The 27,284-nt window shown below is 35.6% G+C and overlaps 2 protein-coding genes across 2 annotated transcripts; one reads left to right on the plus strand and one right to left on the minus strand.

Moving 5' to 3' along the window:
* Window positions 1-145: 145 nt before the first annotated feature.
* LOC125230174 (tRNA (cytosine(72)-C(5))-methyltransferase NSUN6) lies at window positions 146-11,490 on the minus strand. The gene is made up of 7 exons (XM_048135229.1): window positions 11,041-11,490; window positions 10,777-10,969; window positions 10,239-10,395; window positions 4,525-4,732; window positions 3,926-4,219; window positions 3,361-3,542; window positions 146-298 (listed from the first exon to the last, which is right to left on the minus strand). Exons 1-7 carry the CDS (start codon window positions 11,143-11,145, stop codon window positions 187-189), a joined length of 1,251 nt encoding a protein of 416 aa, XP_047991186.1. The 5' UTR covers window positions 11,146-11,490; the 3' UTR covers window positions 146-186.
* A 321-nt stretch (window positions 11,491-11,811) lies between these two features.
* On the plus strand, window positions 11,812-21,710 carry LOC125230475 (ADP-ribosylation factor 1). The gene is made up of 5 exons (XM_048135617.1): window positions 11,812-11,951; window positions 12,330-12,497; window positions 16,284-16,393; window positions 19,703-19,828; window positions 20,552-21,710. Exons 2-5 carry the CDS (start codon window positions 12,350-12,352, stop codon window positions 20,714-20,716), a joined length of 549 nt encoding a protein of 182 aa, XP_047991574.1. The 5' UTR covers window positions 11,812-11,951; window positions 12,330-12,349; the 3' UTR covers window positions 20,717-21,710.
* Window positions 21,711-27,284: the final 5,574 nt, after the last annotated feature.

Here is a 27,284-nt window from a genome sequence, read left to right on the forward strand (position 1 = left end):
AAGATTGTTTTACAATGTGATATGGATATGACTGGTGAGTGTGTTTTCCGTTCCCTAAGGCAGCATTCTTAATCAACGAAACTGTGGAGACAGGCTGTTATTTATTTTCTCTGTTAGGTAGCCAAATCCGAAATAAGAACCCATATTATTTTTCTTATGTACACACATTTATTTATTAATTATAACTTATTGCGTTTTAATGAATTTTGCGATGAAGAATCCTATCGTGTCTTTATATATAGGATGATTTGTTGGCCTAAGAGGATCTTCTTCGGGTCCAAATCGTTGTAGCATTGCTCTGTAACAACAATAGTTACCATTAATATACAAGGCATGTGTCATTAGCCAGGTCCACAGAGATCGAGGCACGTCGCGAGGCAATGTCTAAGATACACGCGCTGACGTCTACGTAGCACGTTTGCCGCGTGACGTGCCTCGCTCTGTGTGGACCGGACTATTAGTAAGCAAAATTTAGCACTGAGATATTATTGACATACTTAGGGCCAACCCACACACATAGGCGACACACGTCGTAGGACACGGACCGGGCACCTGGGCGGCGCGGCGCTGGCATCCGTTCCGCGTCTTACGACGTGCGTCGTCAGTATGTGGATAGTCCCTTGCAAAATGGAGTAATATTTTTACAGATCGATTTATCAAACTCAACATAAATGGAATTTAGTTGCATGAGTACCGCCATTTTATTGGGTAATGTGACACACATATATTATAAATCATTCATATTTTCCATTTATGTTTCAATGTGATATCATGTGATAAATTACTGTATTTTTTCTTTAGTACAAATAGAGTACCAATTTGAAGTTGAGATTTATATTTCGTTATAAAGAATTACGTTCATCATATTACTGGTATTGATTAATATACCTATTAAAGAGTTAATTTAAAGTTTTAAATGCCATATAAACATGTAATGCCATTGTTTTTATAAGATTTCTAACATCACTGGGATACTCTTCGTTACAAAAGCTATAGTAGATCCAAACGTGATTTGTAGTGCTCGATCAACCCGATTATTAAATTGAATTTTACTAGTTTATAAGACAAATTAATTATACGATTGTTAATCCCATCTTTTTAGTTTATAAGAGTTTCTTGTAACGTTTATTCACGAGAAAAGTATTTTTACATGGGAACAATAAATGATTATTATGAAATCAATCTCTTTGTATTGAAAGACATCCCCTGAGATCCACAATAACCGGACAGTACAGTCAGCGTCGAATATATTGTGACAGCAAATGCGCGATTGGATATAATGTCTGTCACAATATATTCTTTGCTGAGTTCTGACTGTAGGTTGTCTATTGTTTGCCCGACAGTCATTTAACATAATATTCATTTGCCCGAATCTAACTTGCCTGAATTTCATTTGCCCGAATGATTTGTTTACCATAAAAATCATATGACATACTCGTTGTTTATCCGAATATTACCTTCTATAATCATACAATGCCATACTATTTGTTAGCCATATTATTAAGTGCAATAATATGATTTCATAGAATATTCAAACGCCATAAGCAATTATTGCCATATTAATTGTTGCCCATATTATTACCTAACCTAACCTACTTTCTGATAGCAGTTTCATTTTCCAGGGGTCACAGTTCTAACCTAACCTAACCTACTTTTCCAGCAGTTTCATTCTCCAGGGGGTCACAGTTCTAACCTAACCTAACCTACTTTCTGATAGCAGTTTCATTTTCCAGGGGGTCGCAGTTCTAACCTAACCTAACCTACTGTCTGATAGTATTTTCATTTTCCGGGGGGTCACAGTTCTAACCTACTTTTCAAGCAGTTTCCTTTTCCAGAGGTTCACAGTTCTAACCTAACCTAACCTACTTTCTGATAGCAGTTTCATTTTCCAGGGGGTCACAGTTCTAACCTAACCTAACCTAACCTACTTTCTGATAGCAGTTTCATTCACTAGTCCTTCTAGTACCTATTATAGTAGTTTTCGATTCTGCCAAAGCACATTATGGAAATTGACTTTTCTGGACGCTAATTTGTATGACAAATGATGGTATGGAATGTGGTAATTACGGATTTTGATGATTCTGACAAATGACATTATGGAAACTGACTTTATGGGAAACAAAGTTTCTGGCACTAGATTAATATAGTAAACAATGATTATGGCATAAGATGTTATGAGAAACAATATTATGATTGTTGAATAGGATGGCAAATAAAATTATGGCAAATGAAATTCTGGCAAATGGGGGTATCCCCTGACTGTACATATTCAGAAAACTGATCGGTAGTCCTGTTATTTGACAGTTGGCATTTTCTCATTGTTTTTAGGGTTCCGTACCTCAAAAAGGAAAAACGGAACCCTTATAGGATCACTCGTGCGTCTGTCTGTCCGTCGTCACAGCAAATTTTCTCCGAAACTACTGAACCGATTAACTTGAAATTTGGCACGCATATGGAAACCTATGACCCAAAGACGGACATGTAAGCCCCGCTTACGAGGGCGATTCGCGCTATCAATAAAGTTGCTCTCGAGATAGACATTTTTACATGCTCCCTGAATGATCTCACAAAGGCCACTATGTTAATTTTAGTTTAGTTTCTTTTTTTTATATACTGGCAATAACTGTTTTATTGTTTGGTTCGCTTATCTATCGCATTAGGAAAACCTGTAAAGATAGATTTAAGTTGTTATTTACCAATAAATAAATAAATAAATGTAATTTAAATTAAGAAAAATTAATTATAGGGTGGCCCCTATAATTAATTATAGGGGCCACTTTTGGGGGGTAAAAGTGAAAATTAAAAATCAAAGTTTCTAGAACTATATTGTGTTACATATCAAATGAAAGAGGTTTTTTATAAGTATTTCAAAAATATTTTTTTAATTATTTTAGTAAGGTAATTTTCAAGTTATTTAAGAAAATAGGCAAAAAATTACCATTCCCCCCATATCTCCGAAACTACTTTGCGTAAAATTTTCAAAAAAATACACGAGATAGTTTTCAATCTATAGATTACAGGAAAACCTATTAGAAATCTATAGTAAAGCGTAAGTCGGAGTCGGACTAAAAGAAAAAAACTCAAATTACGAATTTCACTCACTGCCGCTGCAAGCAGTTACCAAGTCTCTTAAAATTGTTTGAGCGCGTTTTGTTCAAAATATCGATTATTCGCAAAAATGACTTAAGTTCCTACTAAAAAGGAGGCGCTTAAGCCCTTCTTGTAGTGCACGGAACCTTTACAACGCGAGTAGAACTCGCAGTTGGCCGGTTTTTTAGACTGCTACTAAGTACATACAAATATAGTATTTACGTCTAGTCATGTGTGTGTTGCTCCGCTTCTATCTATAATTCAGTTTACCTTTGAGCATCCGTGAGTCCCGCGCATTTCATCCCTGGGCCTCCAAGAAGAGGCTCCGCGGGGACGAGCTGGAGGCAGGGGTACTTGTCCAACGCCCAAGCAACCATCGCTTCATTCTCTTCGACAGTCACTGTGCATGTACTGTATACTAAAACACCTCCCACTTTCAGTACTTTCACTGCCTGCAAACAATCAAGGACTTTATAAAAGCGAATTAAGTAAATTGTACCTTTATTTATGTTGGTACGCGTGAGAATAAGGTCAATGTTGAACAAAACAAAGACTGGCAATGACTCGAAATTGTGTTCTTTTTTTTCAGTATTAGCGGTACAAAGTTTCTTCGCGACTACCAAGTCTCTAGTGACCTTTTTAGGGTATATTGCATAAAAAAATACAAACTAATACTATGAAATCGTCCGCTTTATTGTACGACCATAAATTGCGGTTCTACGAAAGTGCATGACATGTGTCGCAGTTGTAGGGTTGTTCATGTTTCAGTGTGAGATGTGTGTGTATGACGATCCTTACAGCAAGTAGGAAAAGTTCTAAGTAGAAATTCACTTACAGATTCCACTAACTTTCGTTGCACAAATTTGTAAGACTGCAGCATCTTGTCTGTCATTTTGTTAACTAGCTGAGGCCTTTGTCCAAGTCCGCTGCATGGTCCATCAAGTAGGATCTTGTCAAAAACATTAGAAGCAAAAGGAGGGCCTTTGACAACATCAGTAGTACCATTTTCTGAATAACACTTTGTCGAGTCAAAGGCGTAAGCGGTGACACATGCTACTCCATGTTTTTCACAATTTTCCTTTATTCTAACGACTTTTTGAGGAGTTTTATCTATTGCGATAATTATTGCCTAAAACAAAGATAAACTATGAGAAAAAAATAACAATGAAATAGTCCTCTTATTCAACTATGTAGTACATAAAAAAATTAAAAGCAATTATCCATGTAAAGTATGGATGACGCCTCACACACAAACAATTTTATTTCGTACCAGCCTATTCCTATTTCTATAGCACATAATATGCCTTGCCAGTGATGCCCTTGGGTAATGCACTGTGCCAGTGTAACAGAAATATAGTTTTGCAAATGCAATAGATATAGGAACATGTGGGCAGTGCATAAAAAAACCCTTCTACATAGTCTAAGTCTACTAACTTCATTATCAGACATTTCAGCTAAGTGTGTAGTCTTATTACCAGGAGAAGCACACATGTCTAAGATGACCTCCTTGGCCTGTGCATTCACCACCCAGCCGCAGACCATGGACGGAAGGTTTTGTAGAACTAGAGTTCCTTTGGGGTATATGGACTCATTGATCACTGGGAGTCTTGAGGCAGGCAGAGAAACTTCTATAGCGATTCCGCTGAAAATAAATGATTGATGACATGAACTTTTGTTGAATCTCTCCAAGGTTATGATTTCATAATTCATAATTCATAATTCATAATTTATTGCATAATAATCATGTGGTACAAGCAGGTGTTACAATAAGGTAAGTTCACACATGAACCCTGTTAGGGCACAGCAAGTATTCCTTAAAACTAAATTAGAGCTAGGAAGTGCAGGTACATTCATAAAAATTACAATTATTATTCGCATTTACCACTTATGCTTAAAGCATAAGGCTAAGCTGGTTTTATATAGTTTTAGTACATTTTATAATTGCATTATATTCAATAATTATTTATCAAACGACTTCAAAAAAGGAGGAGGTTCTCAATTCAACTGATTTTTTATTTTATTTTTATCTACAATTATTATTGGTAATATTTTAAACTATTTATATTTAATTTCTCATGTACAGAGCAACTTTAATAGATTCGCAGGCCTTAAGTAGGTATGTAATTATATTGAATATAAATTAAATTATTAATTATTTATTTGGGTAAAGATTCGTCTTCTAGATACTCGTCTATAGAGTAATAGCATTTTTTGATGAGTAAGTCCTTTAGTTTGCTTTTAAATACTTTGTCTTCTTTTTCATTAATTATAATTTCGGGCAGTTTATTTGCTATAAGTATACATCGGTAGTACGGGCCTTTTTTAAACATTTCTAATTTTGATGGGGGTAGTTCTAATTGTGGTTTATCATTTTTCCTTCGTTCTGAGTTAATCATTTTTGTAGTAAAGAGATGAGAGTTATTCCTAACAAAGAGTGCTGCTTCCAATATGTATATCGAGGGCAAAGTGAGGATACGTAGTTCAGAAAAGTGAGGTCTACAACTATTTGGTATCTGGGTGTTGGTAAGTATGCGAATGCACTTTTTTTGCATTAGGAATAGGTGATGAGCATCCGTGCTGGCCCCCACAAAATAATACCGTACTGGAGTCTTGCATGTCCGAACGCGAAATATGCTGACAGGGCGGTTTCCAGGTTAGTATTGATCTTTAGTACACTTAACGCAAATAAGAAACTAGACAATTTTGATTTAATATTATCTACGTGTGATTTCCAATTTAAATTTGTATCTATTTTTATTCCTAACAGTTTGAATTCATTTACTTCTTCAATATTTTCATTATTTATTTGTAACGACAGTTGCAGTGGTTTTTTTTGGACAGGTCTAAACTGGATTATTTTGGTTTTTTTTAAGTTTATTTCAAGATTGTGATCTAAAAGCCATTCCATTATGGTTTCTGTAATTTGCGGGAGGCGCTCATCGCACTCAGTACTATCCGAGCAGTTAAGTAGCAACGAGACGTCGTCCGCAAACATCACGCATTTACTTTCCATATTTTTTGGCAAATCGTTGATGTACGCGAGAAATAGGACGCATCCAATCACACTGCCTTGAGGAATTGAGCATGTAATGGTTCGCATTGGTGAGGTTACCGCCTTCACTAATCCAGTGTCTTTATAATACCAATCTACTTGTACACACTGTTTGCGATTTTGTAAATATGACTTTAGCCATGTATGGGCAATTCCGCGGATGCCCATGTCGTATAGTTTTCGAAGTAGAATGTTGTGGGATACACGGTCATAAGCTTTAGACATATCCAGGAGTAACCCTACAGCATATTTTTTGAGTTAAGGTAAATAAGTATTTCCTGGATATAGTTATAGATGGCCAGAGTCGTCGAATGCCGTTTCCGAAAACCGAATTGATTCTTATCGAAAATGTGATATTTCTCAAAAAAGTTATAAATTCGTTTTGTCATGGCTTTTTCAAATAGTTTGGAAAAAGTTGGTAATAGTGCAATAGGTCTGTACTGGCTTGGGTCGCTCTCTTTACCGCCTGGTTTTAAAATCGGCTTTATTTTCGAAACCTTCAATCGTTCCGGAAATGTTCCTTCGTAAAAGGATTGGTTTATTAACCACTTAAGCGGGGTTACTAATTCATTAGTGCAAAATTTAACGAGTACCGACGGAATATCATCTATGCCCGAGCTGGTTCTATTTTTCATATGCCGTATTAATGTAATAATTTCGCGCTCGTCTACTTCGCTAATCATAATGGAGTTTACTGTAGGTACAATGACGGGGCGGCCGGGCGCTTGCGCAGGCGCGCTCGCGCCGGCGCCGCTACCTGCTAGTGATGACTCACCCACAGATGCAAAGTATTCGTTGAGAGTACATGCTATTTGCTTGGGTGTTTCTATAACACAATCATCAATTTTTATCTTCATGTTTTTGTGTTTAGAAGTTTTGTTTCGGGACGTTGTGCTTTTTACGATGTTCCACATTGTTTTAATTTTATTGGTTGATTTTTCCATTTGTTCTATGAAATTAAACCTTTTAGATAACTATACACATTTTTTTAAAATTTTTTCATATTTTCTGTAATAAGATATAAATTCTTTATTTTTTGTGTGGTTCCTGGCAATCCTAAGAAATCTTTTATTTTTACATGCTATTTTTAACCCGACAGTCAACCACGGTGTTTTATTATTTTTACGTTTTATTTTTATGCGTTTTAATGGAATATATTTATTGAGTAATTCTTGTATTTTATTATGGAAGTGGTTATAGTTTTGGTTTGCATCGTTACTTGGCAATATTATGTCTTCCCATATAATGTTACTAAGCCCATCTTTAAAACTCTGCATATTTTTTTCACTAAAAATTCGTTTATAAGTATACTGTTTTTTTTCTTCCTGTAAGTTCTGCGTTTGACAACTATATATTACCATTCTATGATCAGATATACCATTTTCTACAATTTTCACTACATGGTCCGTTTTATTCGTAAATACAAGGTCAATGCAAGTAGAAGACTTAATGCTTACCCTGGTCGCTTGTTTGACTATCTGTCTTAAATTTGATTCTAACATAGTATTTAATAGTTTCTCTGTAGATGTTGAATTTATGAAAATGTTTATATTAAAATCTCCTCCAATTATGATTCTCATTTTTTGCTTAAATTTAATTTTTGATAAAATGTTATTTAATACTGTGAAAAAGGTGTCTATGCTTCTATCCGGCCTGTATATATTAATTATACACATATTATATTGTGTGATTTCGACTGCACAGCATTCAACTATATACTCAGTAGATAATTCTGAAATGTCTTTCCTTTCAATGTAATCAATACCATCTCGTATCAGAATCGCCACTCCTCCGCCCGGTCGCTCGCTCCGATAAAACGCCGCTGCAAATTCGTACCCTTCGATGTGGATAATATCTTTTTGTTGTTCTGATATCCAAGTTTCAGTTAAACATAGTACTTGATAATCGTTAGTTTCTAAGAATGTTTCTAGTATATGGGTTTTATTTTTTAGACTCTGCACATTTTGGAATAATATATTGATATCATTTTTATCATTTTGAGGTGCGAAAAAATGTTGCGGGAGGATTATTTAAATTTGGACTCATATTCGGCGATTTCGGCGAAGAATGATCGGCCGCCGATGGGCCTGCAGTATCGGTTTCGGTATGTATGGTTTGTGTGGCTGTTGATGTTATGTAACTTGTGTTAGTATTTGGTTCTAGTGTTCGCCGTTGCTGCTGTATCTTATGTTGGTTGTTTCGATATTCTTCACCTTCTATGAATAATTTATTGTGTCTGATCACTGCGTATTTCCCACATTTACGCGCTTCTAACATAATTTCTCTCAGCGTGTTTCGTTCTTCTCGAGCTTTGTTATCTAAATATGCAGAAACAGCGATGCCAGTATTCTTGAAGCATAAGGAGTTATCTAGTATGTATCTTGCCATCCTTTTACTCATAAACTCGATTACGAGGGGACGTCGAGGACCTCGTTTTCCAATTCTGGCCACATCTTCGACGTAGGTGTTAACATTGATTCCTAGTGTTTCATAGAAAAAGTCGGTGACGCGGCCGTACAACTCGTCCTGTGTTTCGTGGTGATATTCACTCAATCCATACATTACAATTTTTTTATTATTTTGAACATTGTCTAGCGATTCCTCCGTTAGGCTGGACATGCGGCTCTCAAGATTTCTGAGCTCTGATTTTAAAATAGTGTTTTCCGCTTCAAGCGATTGAATTTGTTTACTGATGTCCTCAATTTTTGTGGTGCATTTTTGTTGCTCAGTCCGTACTTGTGTCAAATTCTGTGTGATTTCCTTGTTAAATTGGCTAAAAGCTAGGTTTATCTGTGTTTGTATTGCTGTGTTCATATTGTTGATTAAAAACTTATTATTGGCCGTTAGCAACGCATTAATGCTCGATAATGTAATTTCTTCGCTACTAGAAGTGTTATGTATCTGCGTTTTATTTAACGTGTCGCCTGGTATATCTCCTTCAAGGTCGAGAAGGGCGTCCACTGACATGGTAGTTTCATTCAGGGACGAGGGGATATGCGCGCGTACGGGTGTGTCATCGTTTCTGCGCCTGCGGGTAATGTTCATGCAATCCGGACAGTGCCAAATACGTTTTATTTCATAATTTTTTGCCATGTATTGTGCTGTTGTGATATTCAGGCACATATAATGGTAACCGCCATTGCAAGCCACGCAATTTAATATTTCTAGGTGACTAATAGCATCGCCGCATCCTTTGCAATTCATTTTAGCAATTTATCTAGCAACAGCAGTAGCGTACTCGTAAACAAAATAACATATGTTAACTTACTCGACGGCCGGCTGTGCGGAGCGTCGCTCAAGGCCAGCGCTTCCTTATCTATGATGTGCTGCGGCCGAACGGTGACGGAGATGAACGAAGTTCACGGGTCACTGAACTTCCAAGCACTAGCGGCCGTTGACCGCACTTAATAAACGATTTTTGTGACACTTTACACTGTGATTTCTTCAAGGGTATTTGATATATTGGAGAACGGTTTTCACTAGTGGATAGATCTTTTCCCCCGGAAGATTTTGGTATATCTCACTGGTTGATTGCAGCAGTTTTGTATTTATTTTAAGTTGATTTGTCGGGAGCTCTAAATAAGCGATCTTGTTGCGGCGGTCGCGCTACCCGCCTTTCTTTATATACGCTAATAGAATTTAAACTGTAGCATTCCATTATGCAGTTCAAATTAAATTGCGCTTTGGAATTGTGTTTAAATGAATGATAAAGCTAGCCGTTAATTAGCATATTTTCCAAATGGGCTTTAGGAAACATTGGAAATGAAGTTTTAGGGTTGGCTCACACCGGAATGGCAATGGCCGGCAGCGAGGCGACGAGTGAGCACTTTTAGTGTAAACAAATTTTAAACTTTATCTACATAATTAAAAAGACCAATATCACTTAACTAACTCAAACAGGTAGCACGGCCTGTATACTGGTCTTTTTAAATAGTAGATAAAGTTTTAAATTACGTCAGTAGCGGTTGGCTGACCGCTGCTCCCCGCTCTCGGCCACTGCTCGCCTCTGCCATTGCGGTGTGAGTCGACCCTTATGGTCTTATGTTAAAATTGAATGAAACAAAAGATGAAACACTCCAATTGAATGATGAGTTACCTGGGTGGTGTGCCATCATTGAATAGCTCATGTCGAAGCATCTTTAAGTAGCCGGTGCCAACAAAAACTTTCTGGCCAGTATACTCTACTTTCAGCCCTTTCTTGCATTTCCCATCCACATCACCATAGATGTCAACTTTATCATCAATACTGCAACCTGTAAAATGTATTTAGAATTTTAAGATTGTGATGTTGACTAAGACTATGTGTTAGCATGGCAATACTACAGTTATATTATCCTGTCTCCTGAAATAGTGAAGGAAAATTGGCAAACTTTGTTGAATTTCTTTTGTTTTAAAATAATATAGAAAAAATAAAAGAAACTCAAATGAAACTAATAACTTGTTCTAGTATTAGGAGATTAGACCCCAAAATGAAGGCTGTTTCAAATTCAATATATAAATGATCCAATCAGACCACAACATCACAAGTTGAACATGATCTCCGGAAATTAATTAATGGTAATTATATTGTTAACATGGACAGGGATGGCAGTGAGAGAACTCAATTACAACAACAACTATAACAAGATGCTAACCTGGTGGAAGTCCCATTACTCCTGGAGCAAAGACATGAGCGCCCCTCAGTACAGCGGCGGCACACAGTGCGTCTACTATCACCTCACAGTGACCACTCGGTTCGACTTCAGTTAACCACTGCTCTACAACCAAGCAGTCTGGATACAGGCAGTAGAACTTCGGTATTGCTGGTACTTTTAAACTTTCACGTTGCTGAAATAAGTCTGTAAAGTTAGTTACAATAATAAAACTATGGTTTATACATAATAATCGGTAATACTTACGTTTTCCAGGTAATTTTCAAAAGTTTTGATATCATATTCTCGTGTTTTGTTTACTCTAAAAGTTGTATACTTTGGAGGCTGAACAAGCCAGGTATGAAGCTCCATATTTACGAATATTAAGAAGTAAGTGTTGTTTAAGAAGGAAATGAATTACTTTACAGGTTGAGTAAATTGTGTACGCCTTTGTACCTTGATATCGCAATCAATCAAGTTCGTCGTCGGTGTTCGACCGTCGGCCTCGACTATTGTCAATGTCAATGTCATTACTGTCAAGTGTCAAAAATCAGTTTCCGTTACACATCCATTTCCGCTTGGGATTGCCAGCACAGTCACTCAAAATTGATACAAATAGAAATTTGAGGTGCTCTGTTGTGATCAAGTTGTGTTGCTTTTCTGGGTAAAAATACATCCTTATTTAATTAAAATAAGTTGACTATGCATGTCAGCTGCCTTGTTATATTAACTATAATATCTTAAGAGATATTATATGTCATTAACTTATTGAAATTTTGTTTGTTTTTTCCATGTTTTTTCCAATGACAACATTGTTAGTATGTTTGAGCTACTCTGAGTTAGTTCAAGCTAAGTAAAATAACGCCAGATTTTATATAAATTAATGTCTACACATTGTAATAAAAATAATTTATCAAGGTTTGTATAGAAACTATTTTATTTATCCATCAGGGAGGTATTTATCTTGTTTCATTTTGCCTATTTATATGAATAAAACAAAAATTATAATTTATATTTGATCCAAAATGTTATTGCTCCTGGCCACTTTCTACGATACGTGGCATAAGCACGAATAACTTCCACGTTCGCCGCCATTTTGACATCCAGCGGATTTCTGAGATTTCATTTTAAGTATAGCGTTTTTTTTCTCGTTAGTAAAGGTATTTTGGTGTGGAAATGTAAGTACTTCTTAGTTTTGAGTTCTATTAGTGCTTCGAATATCAATTTGTAAACTGTGAACAGTAATAGTGATTTTGTGACGACGCTACAACCCGAGGGTGGTGACCGCAGCTCCTACAACGGTGTTGGCTAGTCAATCATTGTTGGAAGTGTAAGGGCTGACGCTCTCCCGAAGGTCATTTTCAATAAAACGCAATATGAATTTTTAGTCATTCCATTTAGCGGAGGAAAACAGTGTGTTTTATCATAGATTTCGTGTGAATTTCTATGTGGGATTCCAGCAACTTGCCATGTCATTATCATTGATTAACGTGTAGACTTATGGAAGGATGACTCACAGATGCTCACTTTTTACTCATTAATACTTTCTCTTACAGAATACATACAAGGCTGAAAAATGGGGAATATGTTTGCAAATTTATTTAAAGGCCTATTTGGCAAAAAGGAAATGAGAATATTGATGGTCGGTCTCGACGCCGCTGGTAAAACCACAATTCTGTACAAACTGAAATTAGGCGAAATTGTTACAACAATCCCAACTATTGGTGAGTATGTATACTAGTTCCTAACAATTTGCTCTTTCAACATATGTTGACTGATAACCTCAATAGTTCCTTGCAATTATGAGAATTTAGCCATGTATCTAATCTTCTTGTGCTTTCCTGTTTAAATATGTTCTTAATTTTTATTATGCTAATAATCATATGCATTTGAGCCAGGATCTGTAAATGTAATTAACCCACTTAATGGGCATCTATTAGTATGACTATTGGTAACTTGTTAGTTTTGATGAGTTAAGAGTTTTATATTCAATTGGTGCAATATGTTATCAATGTGGCTACCTTGTTGTTGTGTTTCTGATGTACCAATTAGATTTCATCAAGGAATATGACAAGTGAAATTGCCACATAGATAGTTACACAATTATTGCCATATAGTTTCAACTTAGTCCTTTAATCTTTATGTTTGTTTGTTATGAAATTATTTTGTTAAATTCACAAAGAGAGTTATTTGCCTTTCATCCATCGTACCCACTTCAAAAGTCATTCGTCAAATGGAGATAGCTCACCAAAGTATTAAACAATAGCAACAATAGAGCTTGCCCAATCAATCAGTAAAATTGTGTATAAATCTTTATTTTCCTTCTTTACTTTTTTATCCTGGATTCCAGCCTATAAAACCAAAGCTCATAGAAAAATTGGGGTCAAGCTATGATGTCACCAACTTTGACACTTGCCAACTTCATTTGCTTGATACAATAGATTCATTATTGTAGAGTTATTTACATAAGAGATTCTGAAATATGCACCAGTGTGGTCATGTTTTGAAAATATGATATTGATGCACATTTCAAGTTGGCTATACAACTCAACCATTGTGGTATCTGTGTTTCTTCTCAGATTTTTTAAATTGTTTACATTGAAACCATTCATTATTAAATTTGACTATGTGGAGTAAATATGTGCTTGTGCACGGGAAAAGGTCCCACTTTGTTGATATGGAGTTAGGACTAGTTCCTAATACTACGGAACATAAGCTATCTTTTGGTGAAAAAATCATGTCTCTAGGTGCTATAAGGTAAAATACCCCATAATGGACGGTGATGCCATTATGGACAAAAAAACACAAATCCTGAAAAATAAGTATCTAAAATAAGTTTCTAAAACCTGACGGCTATGTACCATAAACTAGAGTTGTAGAGCTGTTTCATTTTGAAGTTTCAATTAATTCGGTTATTTCTGAAGGATTTGGAGACAAGATAAAATTCACCAGTTTACTGAAAAAAATATCAAGACGAATTCTTAGTAATGTTGCTAAGAGAGATGAGTTCATGTATAAAATAATAAAAAAATAACGCACGGTGTAATCTTGAATGCGTTTTACTAACTGCATTAAGCATGAGATAAGGTATAAAACATAATAGTTTGTTGCTCCAAAGATATAAAAAAAGGACGTTATTTTGCGAGTGTCCATTACTGGACCCGAAAAACTGCCTACCTCCTATGATGGACAAGGAACAATTTACAAAACCAAAATTTACAAGAAACAATCCTATGTTAAAATAACCCAAACTAATTGTATTTATGGTGTATAAAATTGACTAATTGCGTATCAGTTGGCTTTAAAAGTAAAATTTTAAACTTATTTCACTGTCCATAATGGGGGATCCATTACTGGAGAACTGCCGTCCATAATTGGAGAAAAAACACCTAGTTTTAATTTGTTAACTATGAAGAAACCAATAGGAGTATCTATTCTGCAATACGCTTGAAATTTAGAAGAAGGATAGGACATTCAAGATTTAACACGCTTGGCGGTAGAATTTTTACATTTATCAGTGAAATATCAAAAACAGGCGAATTTTTTTCTTAAACTGTCCATGATTGGGTCCGTCACCTTAGTTTTTTTTTTTAATTCTTCAAGTTTGCAAAAGCGTAAAACCGACAATTGAGAAAACGTTGGTTAAAGTACGGGATGGTAAAAAACACACTTGTAGTGTGAAGTTATGGAGTGGTGGGTATCAAATTAATCGTCGTACTTTAGGGATTTCGAATAAGTCTAAATCATGTATGTAATCATAGTAGTTTTAATGTTACGGAGACTTAAACATAAAAACAGAACAAAAATATGTCAACGTGAATATATCTATATTTTCCAAATTTATAGCACAACATGCAGTTTTATCATTAAAATTGTATTTATAATTCTTATGCTAAAAAAGTAGAAATAATTCTATGGATGCCCTAAGTTAGTCATTATATTAAAAAGTTAATAAAAATATATTTGAAAATTATAATATTATAAAAATACAAATTACCTATGTATATCAATTTAAAACATATGATTACTTAAAAACACACTGATCAATCTTAAAAAGTATAAAAACATCAAATATTAAGTACTTTTTTATGCAAATAAAGTTTAGTGATTTTCTGTAGGGAGCGTCCCACTTTGTCGGTTTACTAAACTTTAGTGCTTGTTCAGTGAAATACATGTGTGCGGTAAACACATTTTATCTATGATATAAAGGTTTGTTATTATTAACATAATAGTCATTGATAGTAATGTTGTTTGTTTGATCTATTTTTACGGAATTTGAACTGAATTTATTTTCGACTCAAGTTTAGTGACCCACTTTGTCGGTCTAGTAGCTTATTCCTTCATCTGGGGTCGGTTCTCCTTGACTGACTTACTTCAATGTGATAATTTGCCTAAAGGAACTAAGTGTTCTTCACTTTTGTGTTTTCTAATAATATCGCGAAGATCTAAGGGGGTCGTTCAAATAAGACGTAAGTAGATTTATTACAATTATGCCTAAAGGAACTAAGTGTCTCTCCAACACCCTATTATGAATTATGAATTACTTTATTGCGATAAACATGGTATACATTAGGTGGTGGCCTAGTCAGCAAAAGTAAGCATAGCTCTGTACCCGATCCCCATGTAAACATATTACTTAATCATCATCTAGATGCCTCCCCCTACCTCCCATGTCATTAAAAATAAGAAAAGCAAAAAAACCCCACCCCTCTATGCTTACGTAATACTTGTACGGCCCCACAGCTCAGCCCAGAGCCACTAGAATATAATAAATTACATTTTTGACTGAAGGGATCCATAGAACTATTTCGGTGTTTTTAGCTTCAGAATATTTTTATATTAAAACTGTCAAGGTCACATACATGATTTTGACTAATTTGAAATCCTTAAAGTGTGGCGATTTATTTGATACCCATCACTCCATAACTTCAAAGTACAAGTGTGTTTTTTGCCGTCTCAAAGTATAACAGTTCTCACTTTTTTACTTTTGCAATATTTGAATACATAAAAAAAAAATAACTATTTGACATACAGACATAATTCTTTCACCAAAAGATAGCTTAAGTTTTGTTATATTACAATTACTCATTGAAAAAGTAAGAAGTTTTCCCTAAAACAGTCACAAGTATGATATCCACGGTTTCATATGTAACCGACAAAGTAGGACGGTCGGCACTAAATTTTGAGGCCCTGAAAAGGTGCTTAAATTTGACATTTATGCACCGGCATCAAAATAATAGCTTTATTAGAGTCTTATTAATCAGTTTTTATTGAAAATCGATTTTCGGTAGGTTTTGCCATATTTCACTAAACTGCCCGTAGCTCCGTAACTAGAACCGACAAAGTGGGACGTTTCACTAAACTCACTCACATATACATCTGTAAATGAAATTATCCTCTAACTCTTGACCTATGCCATTGTGACCTGGTTCAAGTTCAAGCCTTGGCCACAATGCTCTTCTTGATTCTCTGCTGAAACTTTTCACTAACTATGCATTAAAATACTTCAGGATTCAATGTGGAAACTGTAGAATACAAAAACATCAGTTTCACCGTATGGGATGTCGGCGGCCAAGACAAAATCAGACCACTGTGGAGGCATTACTTCCAAAACACACAGGTTAGTAAATCAATTAGTTGTTTTATTATGGAACTAAATTTTCAAATTTGTAACTAAATTAGGCATGGCTCCTATTTAATAAGCTAGGGCTAGGTTATACACCGTGTTTCACTTAACATTAAAAACCTGAAAACAGTTTGTTCAGAATCGAGAGTAGAATCGATTGAGCTATATCTTGATGGGGGTAATATTTTTATTTAAATTAGTATTATTAGTTATTTTTTACGTGCCCATTCTATGTACTCGTAATACAACATTGTGTATATGGCATTGCTAGAGGTTGTTTACCTTTTTCAGTATTTAGGGGTATTAATACTGGCTGGTTACTTGGACGATTATTTTTTCCGCTACTAGTTTGACGTTGTTTGTCAGTTTAATCTTAATGTTTATCATAAGTCATAACAAATTGAACTCGTACCTAATTACAACCTTGTCATTTTGAATATTGGGTTTAAATTTGCTTACTGCGATTACCTGTCCAATTTGAAGTTTACTGTGATAAAGCTTTAAAGTGTTTTACAGTGACATCTTAGCTGTCTATTGGTAAACCTTATGTCGTTGCAGTAACGTACACAAATAAATAGTCTTATGGTTTATGATGGTAGTTAGCAATTATTTTATTGAGTGTAGAGCTAAAAGTCAAGTAGAGCTGTACAGAAAATTAAAAATTCAATTAAAAAAAAAGTAACGATCAGATTAAAAGATGAATACTCTAGATGAGTTTAAAAAAATAAAAATCAGTTGGGGTGTCTGAGGTTTTGAGTGATACCGGAAACACGTTGTATATGTTACATTAGCCAGATAATTATGCCCTTCATTCCACCATAAGATAAGCAAAGTGTAAGTGAATGTACTTTGTGATGACAGATGAATGAGATTACCTAGTTACAGCAAATAAATAAATTGATTTCAAAACTTTTGCATTGGATATAGGATGAGAATGGGATACTAGTATGTATGTACTAATTTGTTTTTGAAATGTCATTATAATTTTCTAACTTAAATAAAAAGATAAAATGTATAGTTTTCCAATCTGATAATCTGGGATTAACCAGATTGCTCTCTTATTTAAATGGAGATTTAATTAAAACTAGACTCAACTATGTGAAACTAATTAGAAATGAAAATGTAACCCATTTAGTTGGTTGAAATTGTGTGTTACACTAATTTAGTGGCCTTTTGGCTTAGTCATAAATACCTCTGATATAGATATGAATTGTAGTTTGTTGTGCATGACTTGCTTCCTGGTGTTTGAAACAAAATACAACCATAGTCATTGTTATTAACCATTGGGCCATGTTAACTACATTTACTCAAGCTGATGAATGACTAAATAGGTACAGTTTTAATAGTCATAATTTGACAATGTTGTATGTAATTAGGACAAATCTTTTTTTTGAAAAAAAAAAAATGTAATGTTTACTAACATAAATAACTGTACATGTAAAAATGAAACGAATAGTGGTATTACAGATGAGAAATGGCTTTTCAAGAGTACTTATTTTTCTATGAATTCCATAGGGTCCATACAACAATAAGGTTTTTTTTAAGGAGACTAGATTCTATTCAAAATGAAATTATCCAATAAAATAAACAGGAAATAAGAAAACTTGCTTTTTAAATTTAAACTCTTCTCGATGATAGGATCTGTTAACAGTATGACTTATAAATATGTATGAGTTTACCTAACATCTATTGTTCTAACTGTTCGAAGAAAAAGATCTGTAATGTTTTAAAATTCAATTTTCATGAAGGGACTTACCCACTATCTTGTGCTTTACCTACCTATTGTTTTATTTTAGCTGGTTTCCGTTAGGCGGGTTTTCAATGTTTTGGACGTTAATCACTACAGCTTTTGCTTACATGTCTTAAAACTGTTTCACCAACTGTTAAGGGGCAAAGAGTATTTTGATTACCTACTAGTCAAATCAGTTAATTTTTTCGAAATTTCTAAACGATTGCTATATGGAACATCTATCTAGCGTGTACAGGCTACATAGGTGTTCCACGCTGCATAGACGTTACGATAAAGTTACAAACTCTTAATAGTAGTTTACGATTTATAAAACAGATATTCAGTCATTTATGTTTAAAGTTATTAATGTAATTATGTGTTTTCTGTTTTATAAGTAGTGTCATGTCTGCTATTTCGCTCATATGAAATTACCGTAAGTTGAGAAAAATCGACTAACGAAATTCTCACGTACCTTTACTGCTGTTTCCTTTATCTGTGATTAAGAAACTTTTATATTATTATCGATCACGTATGTGATATAAAAAAATCTGTTTGAAAGCGTGCTAATATCACAGGCATCACAGCTAACCACTAAGGCCGTTTTCACATTATCCGATCCGATATCGGATGTAGGAAGGATGTAAAATGTAAGATTTATGCGCTTCCAGGTCTTTATTTATGTATTTGATAAATCATTATTACTAAAAAACGATATAAAACGCAAAAATTGCGGATTTAATCCAGATGGCACTATCCTACGACAGTTTTTGTCCGAGGCACCATCGAACTGCCGATATCGGCAGGACGCTTCCGACATTTTTGGCATGCCGGACCCCCCGCCACCTGTCGGCCGATAATATTTGTATGTGTGCGTATATAATGTAGGTATACGTTTGTAGTAGTGTGCGTGAAGACTTGGATTGTAAAGATAGGAGCAGAGAAGGTGATGTTTCATAGTAGCATTTCTTTCCCATCACGGAACAATGGTGTTCCGGACCTTTGGGAGGCGTGCGCGGAGCCGAAGCCAACATTTAAAGGCCCTTTTGACACTTTAATGAGATGTAAGGGGTACACCGAACGGATGCTGACGTTGCCCGTGTCATGGGACGCACACAGAGCAGCACCCGCCATGGTGTAAGAACTATTTGAGAGTGGGATCTAAATCTGGGTTATTGAATGAAAGTGATGGACTAAATAAAGTAGCATCATTATTATGCAAAAAACAAAGGTTTCAAGTTACTTCTTTTTGTTGTCATTACATCCAATTAATACAACTTGTAACTTTCGCTTTCGCCTTGATTTTGTTAGTCTGTGCGCGTAGACACGTGTACATTCGATCACGCTCTGTAGCGTATTGCATTTACCTGCCTCCGTCATACTACTAGTATGAATGAACGATAGGGAAAGATCACTACTATAGTAACGATACTTGCATTAATAATGCAAGTTAATAATGCGCAATTTGACACTACAGGTTCTATTTTCGCAACTAAACCTACTAGGCGATCTAGATAGGTTCCTTCCCTTTATGTCTTCAAAACATTATAATTCAACCAAATTCTCGTTGATTTCAGGGTCTCATCTTCGTAGTAGACAGTAATGATCGGGAGCGTATCGGCGAGGCCCGCGAGGAGCTCATGCGAATGTTGAGTGAAGACGAACTGCGGGATGCTGTGCTGCTGATCTTCGCTAACAAACAGGTGATTACTGATTTACATTCTTCATGAGACTAGTTCAGGACCTGGACAAGTGGCGTACTAGAAGAGAGGCCTATGCTCAGCAGTGGGCGATAGAGGCTGATATGATGATGATTATGAACATTCTTTATTACACAAGATAGGTACATTTATTTATTAGACAAGATACAATTCGAAGTAGCACGTTAGCATAATGGAAAGTGCAGCCTTCCTGTGCAATATTCCTATTTCCTAATGGAGGATTGCCACGATTATTCTCGTTAAGGTCTAGCCCAGGTCAACTGTTCGAAAAAAATAAAGTTGTGCATGACAATATAATAATTAATAAGCTTAGTTCAGATATAATGCATGCCATGACAACTATATCCACTGGTTAATTGCCTTCTAAAAACACTTAAGCTGTTCTGCAATAATAAAAAAATTGATTAGATTGTTCAATGTTTCACGTATTGAAATCCCGTTAATTGTTATTATTTTAAACGTGTTTTGTTTGAATTTTGACATTTTCATCATTTTTTTTCTTGACATTCCAAAATTTTGTTAAAAATTTCATAAAATACCCAGGCCATTCGGTGCTACAGACTTTCGTGGACTTTTGTATGTTTTTACTATCTGCAAGAGCTTTAAATCTCGAGTCTAAGAAAAAACTGTCTCCATATGTACTAAATGCAGTGTGTTGTGTAATGAAGAGGAGCGGTGCTGACATATGTCGGTGTGGTGTTGTAGGACCTGCCGAACGCGATGAACGCGGCGGAGATCACGGACAAGCTGGGGCTGCACTCGCTGCGCAACCGCAACTGGTACATCCAGGCCACGTGCGCCACGTCCGGCGACGGGCTGTACGAGGGGCTCGACTGGCTCTCCAACCAGCTCAAGAACGCCAGCCGCTAACGTGCCCCACACACACAACACTGAAAGAGACTATGGTTTAAGATATCTTAACTTTATTTGCTATAAAATACGATGTATTATGTGCGGAATCATAAATGTATTACTTACTGATACGTCGGCGGCCGCGACCGAGCGCTCCTCGCGCGCCCGCGCGGCCCGCTCGGTCCCCGGCGACGTTGAACAAAATATAGCGTGTAAAGTTTATGCAAAAATACAATTTTGTTTATAATTAATAAATATCAGTAAACAAGGAGACCCGACACTTTTGTGTCGCGCATCGTGATGTGGATAGGTATGTAGCTAACACGTGATAAAACGAATCACAGTATAACATGTTTTGTATGTGTACTATAATGTTGATTAAGTTGTCGTAATAAAGTATTTGAAGTTACTTCATACCAGCTGACTTTGATTCGATCACCGGGGAGGAAGGCGCGCCGGTAGCCTGTTCACATCGCTTTGACTTTTACTATAACAATTTTTCACGTGCTCCTCTCGATGTATGGTGGTGTCACCGGTTTTGTGCGTATTCCACTTATTTGAACGACTTATTGTATGATGATAGTTTATTTTTCGGAGTTAACGAGGTAGAGTAAGTTGTTATGTATTTCCATTACGATAGTTTCGACGACGTTGGTGGCGGCCAGTCGTGTCTGCATTTACAGTGTCTCACGGCGAACCGAGATTATTCTTGTAACTTAGGTATATGTATGTATTAGATAAACATGGTGTCATTTTGAGAAGTGTTTCTACCTACAGGGAAACAGTGCTCAGAATCTTCAGCTCTTACACAATTAATTATAACTTAGCATTTTTATAATAATTTAGAAGAAATTGTTAAAACCTAATATCCAAGGATACACTGTGGCTCGTGTGGTGAATAGTCTTTTTTTATTTTTATGATATGATATGAGAATCAAAAAATATTGAAAATGCGAAATGTGACATTCCGGTTTGTCTTATGCTGTATTATGGAATAAAATATCCTCACCAATATTTGATTTTTGCTTTGAAACACTCATTTGATGATTACTAACCATTAAACAACCATTGCTATTGAATATCTCTAGCATATAATTTTTATCTAAACCAAAACAGATTGAATACCGTTGGGCTTAATTGTTTTTTTTTTCAATCTTTATTTGGGGGCTTTTTCGTTTCGCTAAAATGTCGCCCCAAAAAATCTTATCAACCTTTATATTTGGCATGTGTTTTGCTAGTTATTATGCGTAGGCGTTATACGAAAACTAGGTAACTAGGTAGTTTTGGAAGAACTAATCATTTTATCCATTAGCGATATTTTTACCGAAAAGAGAGTAAGCTAACTCTGTAGCGATTTAGTACGCACATGATGACTGCTAGAAATAAAACATAGGTATACTCCTATGTTCTATCTCATTCCAACACTGTGATGTATTGCCAGATAAGTTAATAAAAAAAACGTATAAAACATTCTTCAATCAAATTGACTTACTTTTCTTTGTATTATACAAAAAAAAACTCAATCAAAAACCTTATTTCTCCGGTATTTACCTCCTGCGTACTATGGGAACACTAATAATAAAAAAATATGCCCGATATGTCAGAATTGTCAAAATTCATTCACCGATTCAGAGATTTATTTTGCAAAATAAACGTTTTTCGACGATTTACTTAAGTTCTGAGCTATGTATTGCATAGTGAACCATTGTGGAAGTAAATGGAAACCGAAATCCGACGTAAAATTTCACAAGTAAGTACTTATTTTACAAAAATGTTCATAAACCTCACTGGCAATAAATTTTCTTCTATTTTGCTTGTAATCTTGGTTAGTTCTTATCATTATATTGGTTTCATTGTCTCAAATTATATCAAAATTCCCACGAATAGGTTTAGAACGATAAATATGACCTTTAAAGAAAAATAATGCTATGTGTGGTTTTACGACTAGGGTGACCAATCTTTTTCTTGCATGGTATTTACTCTTATTGAATGGAGCTAAATCTATCAACTTGGTACGGTTTCTATGTTCATAGTTCATATCACAGTATAATAATACCAACTTTATATAATTTATGTCTTTACAATTAACATGAATAATATTAAACTTTTCAGTGTTCCAAAAGATGAAGGAAGGAGGCAGCATTGGCTGTTGGCTGTCGATTGTACCGATAAAAGGAAATGTTTCAGAGCGTTCGACAATTTGCAGATTTGCACTTTAAGCCTGAAGATTATGACACAGAAAGAAATTTTAAAAATCAGTCCAGTAACGACGGATATATCGTGGCCTAAACATTAAATTGAGATACATATATACATGCGAAGAGAATTGAAATACGTACGAATTGAGAACCACCTTCCTTGAGATTTGGGGCGGCGCTTAAAAATAAAGATACTGTTTTAAAACGTCCTAGTATTTCATTATTTCCCCATTGACAAATACTTCCCTTATATTTTTGTGGCTATTCCCACTAGTTACCACCAAGTTTTTACCTGTCCTAACTACTGGGATTTCCCCACATTGTTAATTACCACACCGGGGGTTGATAGCTACTGGGATTAGTTTTCCCAGTAGTTACTACCAAAATATTATTGTGATGACCAAAACACTAAAATATATATTCCATTGCATGCTTTAATAAACACAGGTGTCAGTTAGTAAAAGACAAATACTTATGTAACTCCGTATAGACAGATATAAAGTCTAAGAAAAAAACTTACCTCAAAACCATACAGAAAAAGGTACGGTGAGCTAGATGGCGATACACCTTTGGGGTAGGTACGCTCAGATAGATGGCGCTAATATTAATATTTGACATTTTAACACATATCAATATCATATCAAGCTGAGAATATTGTCAAAACGGAGGTTCAAAGGTTTTAAGCCTGTGTCGAGAGATGTAATACGTCAAATTCCGCGGGATATCCCTAATGTATGCTTAATCATGGACACCCTAAAGAAAGAGATGCAAGACCGGCGTGACGTAATTCAAGGTCAAATTTTCTGGCTTCAACTCATTGGTCGGCACGCACTATCCAGAGATATATATAAGATTCTTGGGGCGGTTTGACATGTAACTTGTTTCGGGTACTAAAAGATGGCGTTAGTGGTAACTATCTTTTTATTCATAAAGTTTGATAACTAACTGTATTTAATCTGTGGCATCAAAGTAATTGTCGGCGGGAATTTTAGTTTTGACAGCTGTTAGAAAAAGTTATCAAGTTAAATCGGTATAATGGAGAAAATTGGAGTTCGTGGTGGGATTCAATTCTTTTTTTTGGAAGCGAAAACGGCGAAAGAAATTCATGAAAGGATTTCTCCTACGTTGGGCAACTCTTGTCCTTCGTACGAGACCGTTCGACTGTGGGTAAATGAGTTCAAGCGTGGCAGGACAAGCATTGAAGATGCACCCCGACCAGGTGCTCCGAAAACGGCGGTTTTACCAGAAATCGTAGATAAAATCCACGATCTAGTTTTAGCTGATCGACGATTGATAATACGTGAATTAGCTGAAGTCTCAAGCATCTCGACGGAGCGGGTACATTTTATTTTGCATAATGAAATACACATGAAAAAGCTTTGTGCAAGGTGGGTGCCGCGGCTTCTCACTCCAGAACAAAAGCGTATCCGCATGCAAACATCTGCTGCAAACTTGCAGGTGTTTAATAAAAATCCCGTGGAGTTTATTCGACGTTTTGTAACCATGGACGAAACCTGGATTCATCACTATATTCCAGAGACGAAACAACAGTCGAGACAATGGATTAGCCATGGTAGTCATAGGGCTTACGGCGAAATTCTGGTCAAAAGCTGCACTTTATGCAGAAAGCAAGCCACTTTGCACAGTGATACTAGGGACCAATATAAACGTTTTCATCCGAGGAAACACGATTTTCATCCACTAGAATTCAAGATGGCGGACATTTTCCAAAATGGCGGCCGCATATTTTTAAAAATTTATAGAATCGTAACGGCTGCACCGATTTTGATGGTTGGGGTGTCTATCGCATTGTATTGAAGTGTTCATTAATATAAAAAAATAAAGTTATAAAAAAATTAAGATGGCGGCCGAATAATAAGAAAAATATGAAAATTTCAAACTTTTTTTTTCATTCTCGTGCAATTTACCAATAAATTTTCTATGATATGGTCACATTTTTATGTATTTAAATTGAACCTGATAATATTATCTACATAATAAAATAAAAATCATGAAAATCCGTTGAGTAGTTTTTGAACTATACTCATTTGAAATGGAGCGCGCGGATTTGAAAGACGTTTTCGCACGTGATGTAAACAATTTTGGAATCATAACGGCTGCACCGATTTTAATGGTTGGGGTAGCTATCAGTTTGTATTAAAACATTTATTTATATAAAAATTAAAATCATTTAAAAAATAAAGATGGCGGCCGAATAATAAAAAAATATGAAATTTTCAATTTTTTTTATTCTCACGAAACTTACAAATAGTTTTTCTACCATATGGTCACATTTTTATTTATTTAAATAAAATCTGATATTAACGTCTACAAAATAAAACAAAAAAACATTAAAATCCGTTCAGTAGTTTTTGAACTATACGCATTGAAAATGAAGCGCGCGGGTTTGAAAGACGTCTTTGCACTTGATATGTGATGCATCGTATCGTTTGGTACCGCTATACACGCAAGAATGATTATTTATTTTGGTCACAACTTACTATATTACTATTCAGAATCAATGTTTTTAGTATTTATATACATTATTAGTTTTTTATTCCGAGTTTAGGTATATTTAGACAACCCCGTAAACTTGACCATCACATAATTTTTATTTTAATACGTAAAAGAACTTAAATGCACATAACATAACATTTGTATTAATAGCAATTGTCCTTTCCGATGACTCCAGAGATAATTTTCGACAACTCCTGTAGGGGCTACGGAAACATATATTAATACAAAACATATTTTTTGCTTCTCGTCTAGGTTATACTGAAAGATAAAAGAGATACAAAATAATATCAAACAAGGAAATAATGATAACATTATTAATACATTGCATTATTTGCATTGCGCCGCGCAGGGTAGACCCACAACACGTACAGCGTATTGTTTCGCAGCCTTTTTCACAACCGCAATTGTCCAAGTATACATATTCATACCATATCTCCCTGTTTTCAGACCACTGCAGTACCCAACTATCATTGTACGTCTTCCAACCCCAGGATGATGGCATAGGCACAGAAGTAATATCCAGAATATGGGGCGTTATTATACGACACGGAGTGCTGCCGATGTTGGTTAGGTACTAATTTATTTTCGGTAGTAAACAGTTTCTTGCTCACCAAGTTGAACTGGAGTGAACTTTTCAAGCATAGCGATTATTCCTCCAGGAAGACTTTGTAGTTACTGCGATGTTTCTATCAAAGCTGGTATAACTTAACTTAACGTATCAGACGTAAAAGCGTAAAAACCACGAATAGCAGTAGTACCTTAAGGCTTATACTCCGGTAGGTTATTCTCATTTGAAGTCTTAAGAAAATATAATAGATAAGAATTGGAAATTTCCCAATATAATTAGCTCCATAGATCACATGCTTAAATGCCAAATTGGGACCGTTCTTAACACATATTTTAGTGAGCAAGCATGGACTCAGGCCTGTTTACCGGTATGGTTTGGCGGCTGAGGCACTCGAAAAGTGTCGTTTTGCCGTCATTCCTGCCTCCATTTACATCACGTCCGATCTCGCACGTAACGCCTTGAAAGCCTCCACGGCTACAAACTGCGAGATAAACTCAACGAAGGGCATGGGACACTCTAGCATCCGTTACCACCCTGAACTCACTCGAGGTCTCACATGAGGCCTTGCGAGGCTCTAAGCTAGGTCCAAACCCGAATCTGGCCACTGACTTTACGTCTATCCTTCACCCGAAGACTCCAGTGATTTTTATTTAAATACCAAGACATCTGTATCGGAAGATGTGATGATACGCGTGAGTCCCTGTTCCGCCATATCTTTTGGGCGAGGTACAATGAGGCTATCAGCTTCTTCCGGTTACGTTCCTATGGTTTACCCTGAAATAGCAGAGCAAATGTTCTCTGAGGAAGTAAATTGTTTAGAAAAAAAAATCACCACACTTATAACATCAACAGGCTATAGTTTCTGGAAAAAGTATTGTTGGTTGTCATGCTGAACAGTGTATTCCTGGAGGAATAATGGCCATGCTTGAAAACTTGATCCGCAGACTCAACATTTATCGGTTAACTTGGTGCGTTTGGAACTTTTTCCAACCAAAATTAATAACCAGCATCCCACCAACATCGCCAGCACTACAAAAACATACGCTCCTTGTCGCAGAAAACAAGTTATTTTATACATAGATATTTCTGAAGCCCCCTAAGTTGTCGAAAATTATCTCTGGAGTCCTCGGAAAGGACAATTGCTATTAATACAAATGTTATGTTATGTGCATTTAAGTTCTTTTACGTATTAAAATACAAATTATGTGATGGTCAAGTTTACGGGGGTTATCTAAATATACCTAAACTCGGAATAAAAAACTAATAACGTATATAAATACTAAAAACATTGTTTCTGAATAGT

Source organism: Leguminivora glycinivorella, chromosome 10 (genome assembly GCF_023078275.1).
Source record: "Leguminivora glycinivorella isolate SPB_JAAS2020 chromosome 10, LegGlyc_1.1, whole genome shotgun sequence".
NCBI classification, from domain to species: domain Eukaryota; kingdom Metazoa; phylum Arthropoda; class Insecta; order Lepidoptera; family Tortricidae; genus Leguminivora; species Leguminivora glycinivorella.

Excerpts from the sequence above, each read along its gene's own strand:
- LOC125230174 (XM_048135229.1), bottom strand. The coding sequence starts at position 11,145 with ATGGAGCTTCATACCTGGCTTGTTCAGCCTCCAAAGTATACAACTTTT. Across the intron at positions 4,220-4,524 it reads CTGAAATGTCTGATAATGAA|GCAATAATTATCGCAATAGA; the intron begins GTTAGTAGACTT and ends TCTTTGTTTTAG. Across the intron at positions 3,543-3,925 it reads AACGAAAGTTAGTGGAATCT|GCAGTGAAAGTACTGAAAGT; the intron begins GTAAGTGAATTT and ends GATTGTTTGCAG.
- LOC125230475 (XM_048135617.1), top strand. The coding sequence starts at position 12,350 with ATGGGGAATATGTTTGCAAATTTATTTAAAGGCCTATTTGGCAAAAAG. Across the intron at positions 16,394-19,702 it reads ATTACTTCCAAAACACACAG|GGTCTCATCTTCGTAGTAGA; the intron begins GTTAGTAAATCA and ends CGTTGATTTCAG. Across the intron at positions 19,829-20,551 it reads TGATCTTCGCTAACAAACAG|GACCTGCCGAACGCGATGAA; the intron begins GTGATTACTGAT and ends GTGGTGTTGTAG.